Source organism: Montipora foliosa, chromosome 1 (genome assembly GCF_036669935.1).
Source record: "Montipora foliosa isolate CH-2021 chromosome 1, ASM3666993v2, whole genome shotgun sequence".
Taxonomy (NCBI): domain Eukaryota; kingdom Metazoa; phylum Cnidaria; class Anthozoa; order Scleractinia; family Acroporidae; genus Montipora; species Montipora foliosa.
Genome location: NC_090869.1, coordinates 35,303,496 through 35,315,084, shown reverse-complemented (window position 1 = coordinate 35,315,084; position 11,589 = coordinate 35,303,496). Strand labels below are relative to the sequence as shown.

Genomic DNA, 11,589 nt, shown 5'->3' with positions numbered 1-11,589 from the left:
GACTGAGAACATACGTGAAGTGGTTCTCATACGTCACATACATATGTGACGCAATAAATGGCTGACCATAGGTCTCTTATGGTTGGCTATTGTGAAAACACCCTTTAAAGCCACCGGCGGGGTCCTTCTGAAAATAAAAAGATATAAAAAGAAGGTGTCGATTCAGAGGGTTAATATAGGAGATGGAGGCTCCGGCTAATGGGCTCGTGCCTTAATCTAACCATCTTATTTATATCACGTACATCACACACTTTCCAGGACAGCGCTGCTCCTTTGTTCAATGCCCTCCCGCCTGCGATTAAATCACAACTTCAGGTCTTTTTCAATCCAAAGCGGACGTTTGAACTCTTAAGGAAACGCTGCCTTCTTTCATAGTGCATGTTTTGGGTGGTTAGCTTGACCTTTTCCAATTTACTTTATCACATTATATGTAGGACTATAAGTTACATTATTTCTTTATTTGTCTAAATAAATATAGATTTTAGCTGAAGCATATTTTTATCAGATGAAGGGCCAATATATTTTGGATATGCTGATAAACCATTATTATTATCATTGGTTCGATGATCCTGGTTTTGTAGCCCCTCTTACACCCGTCGCCGAGGAACTGGGTTAAAATTGTTGGTTTTAAACTGTTTCTTAAAGTTTTTCGTCGGGTACCTGTTTTCCCCCTCCTCAAACCATTTGATATTAGTTAACATGATTTCAATTGATTTCTGTACTGTGCCCCTGCGCTTAAGACAGTTGACACTTAAATCAACGTCAATATTGTCATTATTACAGGCAAGGTGATCTAAACATATAATTTTGCGCGGATGGAATCGTACTGTTTGTTTAGTGTTAATAAAAATACAGAAAACATAATAAAAGGGCAATCAAATTTGTGCTAACACTTTTAGAACTTTCCGGGATGTACTCCGCTTCCATATCATTCTGATCTCTGAGATGGTTTCCGACTGCCGATCCTTTGTGTTCTTCAATCCGTTGGTGTAGGTGTCGGCACGGATAACCCGACATAGGGCCTGCATCGTACAGGTCACAGACAGTCGGTCCAGAGGCCCGTTTCTCGAAACTCCTGATAACTTTTCGGGCCCGAAAAGCCATTTGTGAAACTGGCAACCGCTTGTTTTGGAAAGCCGATCTTTTGACACGTTTTCAAGGTAACAAAAAGAAACATTGCTGTGAAGTTTGACGACTTAAATCCTCTCCGTTCTTGAGATTCAAAGGGAATTATGACACCCGAAAGTGGCCCATAAAGTTTCGGGACCTTCGAGAAACGGGCCCCAGGTCACACCTAAAATATAATACACCGTGCATTGCTGGAGGCCGCGATTCTCTCGGTCGGCACCAAGAATAGCAACCTCTGGCTGGTTCCGAAATCTGGGGGTCTATTTTGGTAACCGTTGACCTAACAGCTACTAATTAATTCAAATTTCTGAGATTTCGCTGACAAGCCGGAAGTCCGTGATTTGCCGTCTTCCGTCCACTCTTCCTTGGTTCGGGGTTGCCAGCAATCGCGTACCCAGATTCCTCGGGCTTTTTGGCCAGCGAGTGAGCGCCCGGAAAGACCCTGAGTTAATGGACTTGAACTATTTTTTTGATTGGCTGCTTGCATAACAATGGCAGTCCGACAGGAAGTCAGGTAAGTAATTCGGAAACCCCAGAATTTGGAGGCAAATTCAAAATCTAAAACTAGTTTCAGTGCTGTTTGTTTTTTCTACCTCCGAAATATATAAATCACAAAGAAAATAATAAAACGACGGGGTTTGAATTATGTCTAATACCGCACGGGAATTTTCCCACGCTGATAAAAAGTGATTACTGCTGCTGATGCAAAAGTACCGTGGGAAAACATTACATCAGTCTCTTTGAGAAGAAATCCGTGGAAGAAGGTCTTGTCGAAGCCATTCAGAATTACGGAAACATAAAATTGTAGTGGAAGAGGACGTTGGTCTCTTTTCCACAAAAATTTGTCGATCGTGTTGCTTGCACGATGGAATGCACGCTGAAACACTAAAAATACACTTACTGAAAGCGTCAGAAGTTTCATCTTCCCTCTCTCTTACAGCAAGCCAATGATCATTTCTCCAGTTTCTTTTATGGTGTATAAGGCTAATTTTTTTGTTTCTCGAACGCTTTCAACCCGCCATTTCTACTGTTTACTGTTTTCTCTTTTCTGTTTCCGTTAAAGCTCAAGCATACGCAGTAAGACCGGAACCCAGGTTTCCTGGGAAAATAGAGTCCATTATCCCAGAGTCTTTCCGGGCGCTCACCCGCTGACCAAAAAGCCCGAGGACTCTGGGTACGAGATTGGGTTGCCAGAGGTCGTTATTCTCGGTGCTGACCGAACGAAATGGCTCCCCCTGGGGACGGACTGAGGTCACCAAGCTGTCTGCGTATTGCGTTTGCGCGGATTTCTATTCTTTGATAGGCCCTTTCCGAGTTCATGTCTGCCTCCTGTTCAAAGCAAGCCTAAGTGTGAAGTTTCAGTTTTCCTTCAGAACTAGTTATCATTAAAAACTTCGCACTTAGAGTCGCTTTAAAGAGGAAGCAGACATAAACTCAGAAATTGCCTATTTTAAAAAGGGCAACACGATTCTAATTGGAGCGTCTAATAATAGCAATAATTGTCGTCACTAGAAATGTGTTTGAGACCTTGTGCTGGTTATCTGCATTTCTTTCTCGCGAAAAATACGCACTGTAGTTAAAGTCCGGCCAGAGCCGGATTTTATTTTGGACGGCCAGGCGCGGGACGGTTAGAGCACCCCAAAGTATGTTTAAATTCTTATTCGCTTGGGGGTTGGGGGAGCGTGTCTGAGACAGAAATTGCTGGTCGTATTTGTGGATTCTCTTCCGCATCTTGCACCTTTGCCTGTCAAGTTGCCGAATTCAGATAGTGAAATCTATGGCAATTTCGAAGCTCACTTTTGTCTGTAGTGTGTTGAGTACACCAGCCTCTTTCGCAGCTGAAGTAAGCAAACTAATCTTTGATTTCATATGGAATTACAAAACCCCGAAGATTAAAAAAACCACCTTGATAAAAGACAAGGAAAACGGAGGCCTAAATATGATAGACTTTTCTTTGTTTGATAGAGCATTAAAAATATGTCGGGTAAAACGTTTCTGCTCAGAAGGTAATCAGCCATGGAAGATCATTCCTTTACGTCTGCTCTCTAATGTAGGCGGAACACTACTGTTTTATTGCAATTACAACGTTGAATATTTGACTTTAAATGTAAAACTACCGGCTTTTTATAATGAAATAATTCTACATTGGCAAGAAATTAATAACGTGATTCCTAAAACAAAGAAAGACGTACTTGATCAGATTATTTGGAAAAATAGTTTTATAAAAATCAATGACGCGTCCGTGTACTTTAAAGTTGGCACCAAGTTGGTGTCACTAAACTCTCGAGCCTTGTAGGTTTAAACAAAACCCGGCTTCTATCTTTTCATGAGTTCTCACAGAAATTTAAGATCAAATGTAACTTTCTGCAGTAGATTGGCCTCACTTCTACAATACCGGAAAAATGGAAGAATTACTTAAAAGAAGAAAATCAAACTAATACGACTAATTTTTGTTGCCATTGATAAGATGACTTGCAAAAGAATACACAGGTTACTACTTGTCGAAAACCGAGATTCTAATCCGCCAACGGCAGAGAAAAAGCTGATGGAAATGAAATTCAGTAAGGAAGATAGTAAGAAAATTTATTCCATACCTTTTGTTGCCACAAAAGAAATAAAACTTTACACAAAAGCTGTTCTTCACAAAATGAAAAAAGTTGAGGATCCTTTCTGTCCTTATTGTCTAAATGTGGAGCAAACAGTCACCCATTTATTTGTATCCTGCCCTATTACTGTCTCCTTCTGTATAGTAACATGACCTACCTAGATAGACCGCTGACCGAGAGTGTGAGGCTAGGAACGCCGGACTGATCGAGAAAAAGCAATTAAAAGAGACTTGTTGTGTTCACGGATAATTCTGCTATTAGCTGTATGCGTTACCGGGTTTAGCATGGTGTCAGAAGTGGGATCTTTCTACTAGTGTAAAGGGACAACGATCAGATCAGCAGGACAAAGCGGAATAAGCAGTCGAGTCGTGCACGAACTAACAAGGTGGGCTCAAACAAGATGGCGGAAAGCGTTCCACATGTCAAACCACCAGAACCTCCGGAAATTTTGACAGGAAATCCTGCACATTCGTGGGGAAAATGGAAACAAAAATTTGAAATTTACCTTAAGGCGACTGCAGCTTCCAGGAAACCCGATGAAATGAAAGTGGGGTTGCTCTTAAACCGCATTGGCGATTCTTGTTTGGAGATTTACTCAAACTTCATCTACTTAACTGAGCGATGATCCTGTGAGAGGAGAAGCGAAATTGCCGGCCGCAAATCCTGACAACTACGCAACTGTGTTAGCAAAGTTTGAGGCGTACTTTCAGAAACGGGAGCCACAACTGATGTTACGAGAGAAATTCTGGCTTCATCTTCGACGAGAGCCGGCACAAACCTTCGATTCGTGGGTTGTCACCGTAAGAGAAAGGGCCGCCGAATGTAAGTTTCCCGTCGATTTTTACGAGCAAGCTGTGAGAGACAAACTCACCTTTTCTTGTAAGGAGGACAGTTATAAACTGAAACTTTAAGTGCAACAAACTGGGACATTTTCCTATAATTTGCAAAAGCGGTCCTGTTCACAGGGTCAACCAAGTTCTTGACAATGAGGGCGACTACTTTCCCACATTTGTTGGCAGGGTTAGAACCACACCCACGTCAAACAAAGTTTGTCAAACGTCCCCTGCAGAACCAATTGCTCCCCCAACATCCGACTTAGGGTGGCACATTAAGCTAAAGATAAATGACCACGACTTGACCTGGTGTGTTGACACAGGAGCACAAGTATCTGTGATGCCAGAATCTGCGTACAAGGAGTCATATGGAACACTGTCAAAACCAGACAGAGAACTTGTGGGAGCAGGTGATGTCCCCTGACGACCGTTGGATTTGCAATCATGAACCTTGTTTCAGAAGATAAAGCCATTTCAGAACGAGTATACATAGTTAAAGGAGCATCCAAGCTACTTCTGGGAATACCTGCTATTCGTGGCTTTGGTCTTATCCTTCAAATCCCAGGCACATACAGAGCTATACAGTATCAAAGCAGTCCATCATTCGCCCCTGACTGCAGGTAACAATCTTGTGCCCTTTAGCGTAAAGGACGACATTGTAAATAAATACCCAATGCTTTTTCAGGGCCTTGGAAAACTGGAAGGTGAGCATACAATTCATCTCAAGGAAGGGACCACACCCTTTTGTCTGACTACCCCCAGGCGAGTGCCATTGCCACTTATGAAAAAAGTGAAGGAGGAGATTGAACGCATGTTGCAACTTGATGTTATCGAACCCGTAGATGAGCCGACGGAATGGTGTTCGCTGATTGTGGTGGTACCAAAAGCAGACGGCAGAGTGCGGATATGCGTTGACCTCACAAAGCTTAACCAAGCAGTTCGCAGAGAAGTCTATCAAATGCCGACCGTTGAAGAAACTCTGGGAAGCCTTACAGAAGGTTCCGTATTCTCCAAGCTTGGCTTTCACCAGATTGTTCTCAACCCTGAAAGTGCCAAGCTGACTACCTTCATAACACCCTTTGGCCGATATATGTTCAAGCGTTTGCCTTTTGGCATATTATCGGCCCCGGAACATTTTCAGAAGAGGATGGATAAAGAACTTTTCGGAATAGAAGGGGTCAAGTGCCGAATGGATGATATGTTAGTCGTGGGTAAAGATCAAGCCGAACATGATCGGCGACTAGAGCAAGTCCTTGACAGGCTAGTGGAGAGGAGACTCACCCTTAACCTTCAGAAATGTCTATTCTCCCAGAGTAAGTTGCAATATTTGGGCCAGATTCTTGACAGTCAAGGTGTAAGAAAAGATCTATCAAAGGTCCAAGCCATCGTGGACATACCAGAACCCCAAGACATTGGAGACGTGAGACGCTCACATGAAATTTTGCCCAAATTTGGCGGAGAAGACTAAGCCCTTACGGGACTTACTTAAAAGGGAAAATGCATGGGTCTGAGGCCCAATCCAACACGAAGCGTTCAAGAGGCTAAAGGCTGACATGGCATCCGAGTAAGTTATCGCACTTTACGATCCGGAAAAGGAGACAACTGTCTCAGCACATGCAAGCAGTTTTGGACTAGGTGCGGTTCTTATGCAAAAACAACCATCTGGCGATTTGAGAACAGTGTTGTATGCCAGCATATCTATGACAGAGACTGAGTGCCGTTACGCCCAGATAGAGAAGGAGGCGTTAGCAGTCACATGGGCACTTGAACACTGGGCTGATTTTCTGATCGGAATGAAATTCAATGTACAGACAGATCACAAGCCCTTAATCCCTTTGTTTTCCACCATGCTGATCGACGAGCTTCCAGTGCGAATTCAACGCTTCAGAATGAGACTCATGCGGTTTGACTTTACCATCAAACACATTCCTGGCAAGCTCTTGTATACAGCTGATGCACTTTCCAGATCTCCGTGAGAGGATAAAACCCACGAGACGAAACCATGGAATGACCTACATGATGAAATAGAATGCTACGTAAATGCAGTCCTAGTGACTCTACCTGCGTCGGATCAGCGCCTGGATGAGATACGCGTTGCGCGCTTAAGAAAGATGACACGCTCAAACTGGTGATGCAGTTTGTGCAGAATGGGTGGCCTGATAAGTGGAAAGTCTACGGGCCTATGACGAAATACTGGGCCGAAAGGGGTAGTATCTCTCTCCACAATGGGTTACTCTTGAGAGGACGACGACTTGTCATACCTCCAAAGTTAAGGCCAGATGTCTTGACACGTCTAAACGATGGACATCAAGGGGTAACCAGGATACGCGCTAATGCTGCCTCCTCAGTCTGGTGGCCAGGGATCAACCAAGATATCACGAAGGTTGTGCGAACCTGTGCCACATGTGAGAAATACCGCACAGAACGTATCGAGCCAATGAAAGGAACTAAATTTCCTGATAGACCCTGGGCTAGAGTTGGCGTGGATTTCTTCCAGCACAAAGACAAGATATATCTCATCGCTGTAGATTATTTTTCAAGAGATGTGGAGATCTCCCAAGTGCCGAGGAATGTGAATGCCGCTCAGGCTATCTTGCAGTTAAAGAGGATCTTCAGCAGACACGGAATCCCCGACATTCTGTTTACGGACAATGGTCCACAGTTCCATTCGCAGGAATTTACAGCCTTTGCTGATGACTGGCAATTCGAGCACATCACTTCTTCTCCACGGTACCCCAAATCCAATGGGGAAGTGGACAGGGCGGTCTAAACTATGACGATAATCTTAAAGAAGAGTGACGACGAGTATTTGGCCCTCCTGACCTACAGAGATACTCCATTGCACCATGGTTATTCGCCAGCGCAACTTAGCATGGGCCGTAGACTACGCACCAGAGTTCCCTGCCAACCGGAGGAGCTGAAGCCCAGGACCCCTGACTTGGATCACATCAGGAGAAAGGAAAAGGAGTACCGTGCTAAAATGAAACTCAACTATGACCAGAGACACAGAGTTGTGGACCTGGCGACCGCGTCTGGATCCCAGACCTGAAAGTAAAGGTGACCGTAGTCAGGCAACACGAAGCACCCAGATCTGTTGTTACACAGACTCCAAATGGTTAGGTGAGAAGAAATCGGAGAATGACACGAAGGGTCCTCGAGGACAGCCCTCCGGTCCTACAACAGCTTTCGTTTCATGAGACCTTTCAGCCAACTCCAACAAGCGCTTTGGTATCAGACCTTTCTGCAGCATCCAGGGCAAACCACGAAGCATCCAGAGATCTGCATGTTCCTGAAGACCATCCTCCAGTGAATGAACCCTCACAGGAAGGAGCGTGGCTGAACCGTTTGAGACCCCGGGTAGCTCTTAGAAAACCTCAAAGATACATTGAAAACTGTTAGCTCTTATTCCTTTAAGAGATTATTAACTGTTAAAAGAAAAGGAGATATAGTAACATGACGTACCTAGATAGGCCGCTGACCGAGAGTGTGAGGTTAGTCCTGAGCCTTACCGGGATGGCAGACCGTAGTTTTGTCAACCGCAAATTTCTTTATTCCCCTTGGTCCAGACAAGGCTCAGTTCGTTATCAACCGTCGAAGCCGTGGCCACTGTGGTGTGGAAGTGTACGTTTAGAAAGCTGTTTTCCTGCAATATTACCGCCTGAGATCGCTCGCAGGACTGCTGTTGCGTTGATGGTGGGTTGAGATGAAAGTTCAATCTTTGTCAATTGATTGTGATGTGGAATTGTGACCGTGGGAACATTTTATCCAGGAATATTTGACTCAAATTGGTGGCACCTGAGAATTAAGTTTCCAGCCTTGGGATTTTATTATAACCGTTGACAACCACGAAATTGAGACATGGCTCAAATCGCGTCGGATCTGGAAAATAATCTCAAGTTCATAAAAAGTTTTACTACATGCGTTGTGTCGTTATATGTTTATAACCGCAGGTTGTTTGTTATTTTTACTCAAGTTGAAATGGCCGAAGAATAAGAGTGTCTACGATGAAGTTACCCACGTTGGCAATAAGGTTAGGCTGTTTAATTGAGAATTTTTTCTTATATACCTATCTTCTTAAGCTTTTTATCGGGATTCCCATACAAATCCTTATTGCTTACACTGAGCTTGGGGTGCCTGTGCCGGTTCGTTTAGTACCCAGTTTCCATGGGACGATAGCACAATGAAAATTCAAATCAAAGCTTCCTTGCATTATTCCAGTTGAGTAGCAACCAATGAATTTCAACAAATGAGCGATCAACAATTCAGTCTGTAAGTATGGAAACTGGAAAATGGCTGTTGCAGTTCCACACGTTACGGCCAATTCTTCTGTGTGCGCTGTGTACACACAAAATTGGCAAATTCCGAATCCTTCCACGTCAGTTACACGCAGAAATTATTTCCACAGGTTCACTTCTTAATTTTTTCGTTTACACGTTCGCGTTGAAGATTGGAGTTCACTTGGTTATATTTGAAGTTATATTTCTGTGTTTGTGGTCTGTGTTGTGACCTGGAAGTGATTTTACACGACCTTGTGTTCATGAAAAAGTAACATCTTCTTTTGTTTACAGTGGCAGAAGCCTTAACAAAGACTGGATTCAGGGAAGAGTCAAGCATATTCCTCACCAACATCGTCAGAAATCGGCTTGCAGAGTAAGGGTTGATTTATTCACATTCAGAAAATTGTGTCAAATTCGAGTGATATAAAGTATTTGGATCGATAACCATTTTGTTGCTCTGTCGAAGGTTAATTTGTTGAAACTAACAATCCTTGATTTGCACCGAAATCAAGCGTATTCGACACGAATTTTTATTTACAGAATAATGGTCGTTCCAAAACTACTCTTCGATCTCCATTGCCGTTTGGGTTTTTGGAACAAAGTGACGATGAAATTAACGGTAAGTATTTTGCGTTAATTAGATGCGATGGAATCGAATCAATTTGACTTAACTTGTAATCCGTTTTAAACTGCACCTTTAATTAGTACAGCAAATCTGCCACTGTTTGCCTTGCCTTGATCTGTAAACACTAATTTTCAAACAATGTCATTCCTGTTCTGTGTAGGCAACACCGAAAGCGCATAGATCTACGAAATTATAGTGCTGGTAATAAGTAAAATCGATTTTAATAATAATATTGTATTGTTAATCTACTAGTAGTTTGATTTTAAAAAGAACTCGTCTGGTTTTCTCTTCTGTAAATGAGATGCAAAAATGTCATAAAATTTTTAGCTGAAATTACCTGTCAAATATCAAGTGCCAGTTTTCTCTTGAAAAAGTATAGTTTATATGTTTCACTGACAAGCCTCAGAGAAACAGGAATTTGTCCTCAGTTTTATAGTACACGTCGTTACTTTTGAAATCCATCACATTTGAATTGACAAATGATTCTCAAACAAAGCAGTCCCAATTGGAGTTGTGTAATAAGAACACTGAGTAACGATAAGTATAGGAAGTTGTATGAATGCAAGTGCAAATGATTTATGAGCAAATAAAAGCCTGGTTTCCATATGATCATGTGGATCATCGTCCGGGTTATATCCGGACAATTACTAGTCATCGTCTGGGTAGTGTTTCCATATAATCGTCCCTATCACCTGTGAACATTATTTGAAACAACTGGGGTGACCGGGACGATCCAGATGATCATATCGAAACCAGGCTTTTAAGTGATGTTTTGATAGTTCTCAAAATATGCTCATGCAATGTGAGACTTTCAAAACATCACAGGAACCACAAATCACTAAGATTTTTTATATATTATAAAATTGTACTCAACAAAATTACTCCATCATTTTTCCATGACAACTTTTGTATTGCACTCTATAAGCTATTTATGCATTCATCATTGACTAATCAGAAGCACAATATTCTATTGAGTATATGTCTTGATAAAATGAATAAATAAATGGAACTGAGCAAAAGCCAATTTATAAACCACTGTAAATTAAAGTTAATGTGACAACCATGACCTCTGCGAGGGATATGCATTTGAGCCTAGGCTTTCTAATACAGAGCATACTTGTCTCACATGAATGTCACACCATGCATCTTATCAAGTAATTATCTAGTCAATATTGTGAAATAAAATATGGGTCGGGATGAAGTGTCCCCATGCGGGTCATCCTTTGTCCCATAGACTCACTGTACTAGGGTACTACATTTGAATGTTTTGTTTTTGTGTTGTGGAAGAAAAAGAGAACTTTTTTGTCTTTTAATGTCAGTTAAGCGGACGGTTCATCCCATGTTAATATAATGTTAAATTGCAATTTCTGGTGAATTTTTGAGACCTATATTAGGAGGTGTATAACTGGGGCTATTGCTGACAGGGGGTCTGTATCTTATCCCCACTGAAAATTAAATTGCTTACCCACTTAAGGTATTTAATTTATATAACACATTTTGACTGTCAAACTCCTATTTATTTGACAACTTACAAGTCACTTAGTTACAAACTTTTTGTGGCAAAAAGGATGGCAAGAATTAAGAGAGGAATCTATTGATTTCATGGAAACCTGCTTTAACCTGAGTCTTAATTTGTTTTGCCAAACCTTAAAGGACCTTGTACAAATGGAACAATGAACTAATAAGTCCATGTAGTGAACATTTACCCTGAAATGACTGTAAACACTATATATGAGACATTAACCAAATGTTAGTTTCAATATTGGTATAGATGTAAAATAGCACCAAAAAGCAGTGAAAAGGTATAATAATGATTGTAGAAGTGATTTGAAAAACATTTTGAAGTAAGAAACTGCAATAAAATATTCATAAACATACTGAAAGGTATAAAAAGGTATTATTATTTTTAAAAAACCAAGACATTTCCTAATCAGCACTATTTCTAACATCATGATCAAGTTAAAAAAAAAAGAAATCAATTCAAAATACTAAAGGCACAAAGGCTATAATAATACGACAAGTTAGTATTATAGTATTATTTTAGCTATAATTGAGACTTTATTATTTATAACCAATTTCAATTTTTTATTTTTTTGACATGATAGGATAGCGTTGAAAAG

The 11,589-nt window shown here is 41.4% G+C and overlaps 1 protein-coding gene across 2 annotated transcripts in view; it reads left to right on the top strand.

The window, feature by feature from the left end:
- Positions 1-8,741: 8,741 nt before the first annotated feature.
- Positions 8,742-11,589, top strand: part of LOC137997442 (uncharacterized) — a 17,692-nt gene continuing 14,844 nt past the window's right edge. The window contains exons 1-3 of one of the 2 annotated variants that reach the window (XM_068843469.1): positions 8,742-8,836; positions 9,136-9,217; positions 9,385-9,463. In XM_068843469.1, coding sequence (XP_068699570.1) covers positions 8,814-8,836; positions 9,136-9,217; positions 9,385-9,463 — 184 coding nt within the window. In that variant the 5' untranslated portion in view covers positions 8,742-8,813. The other variant, XM_068843460.1, reaches the window with a different exon arrangement.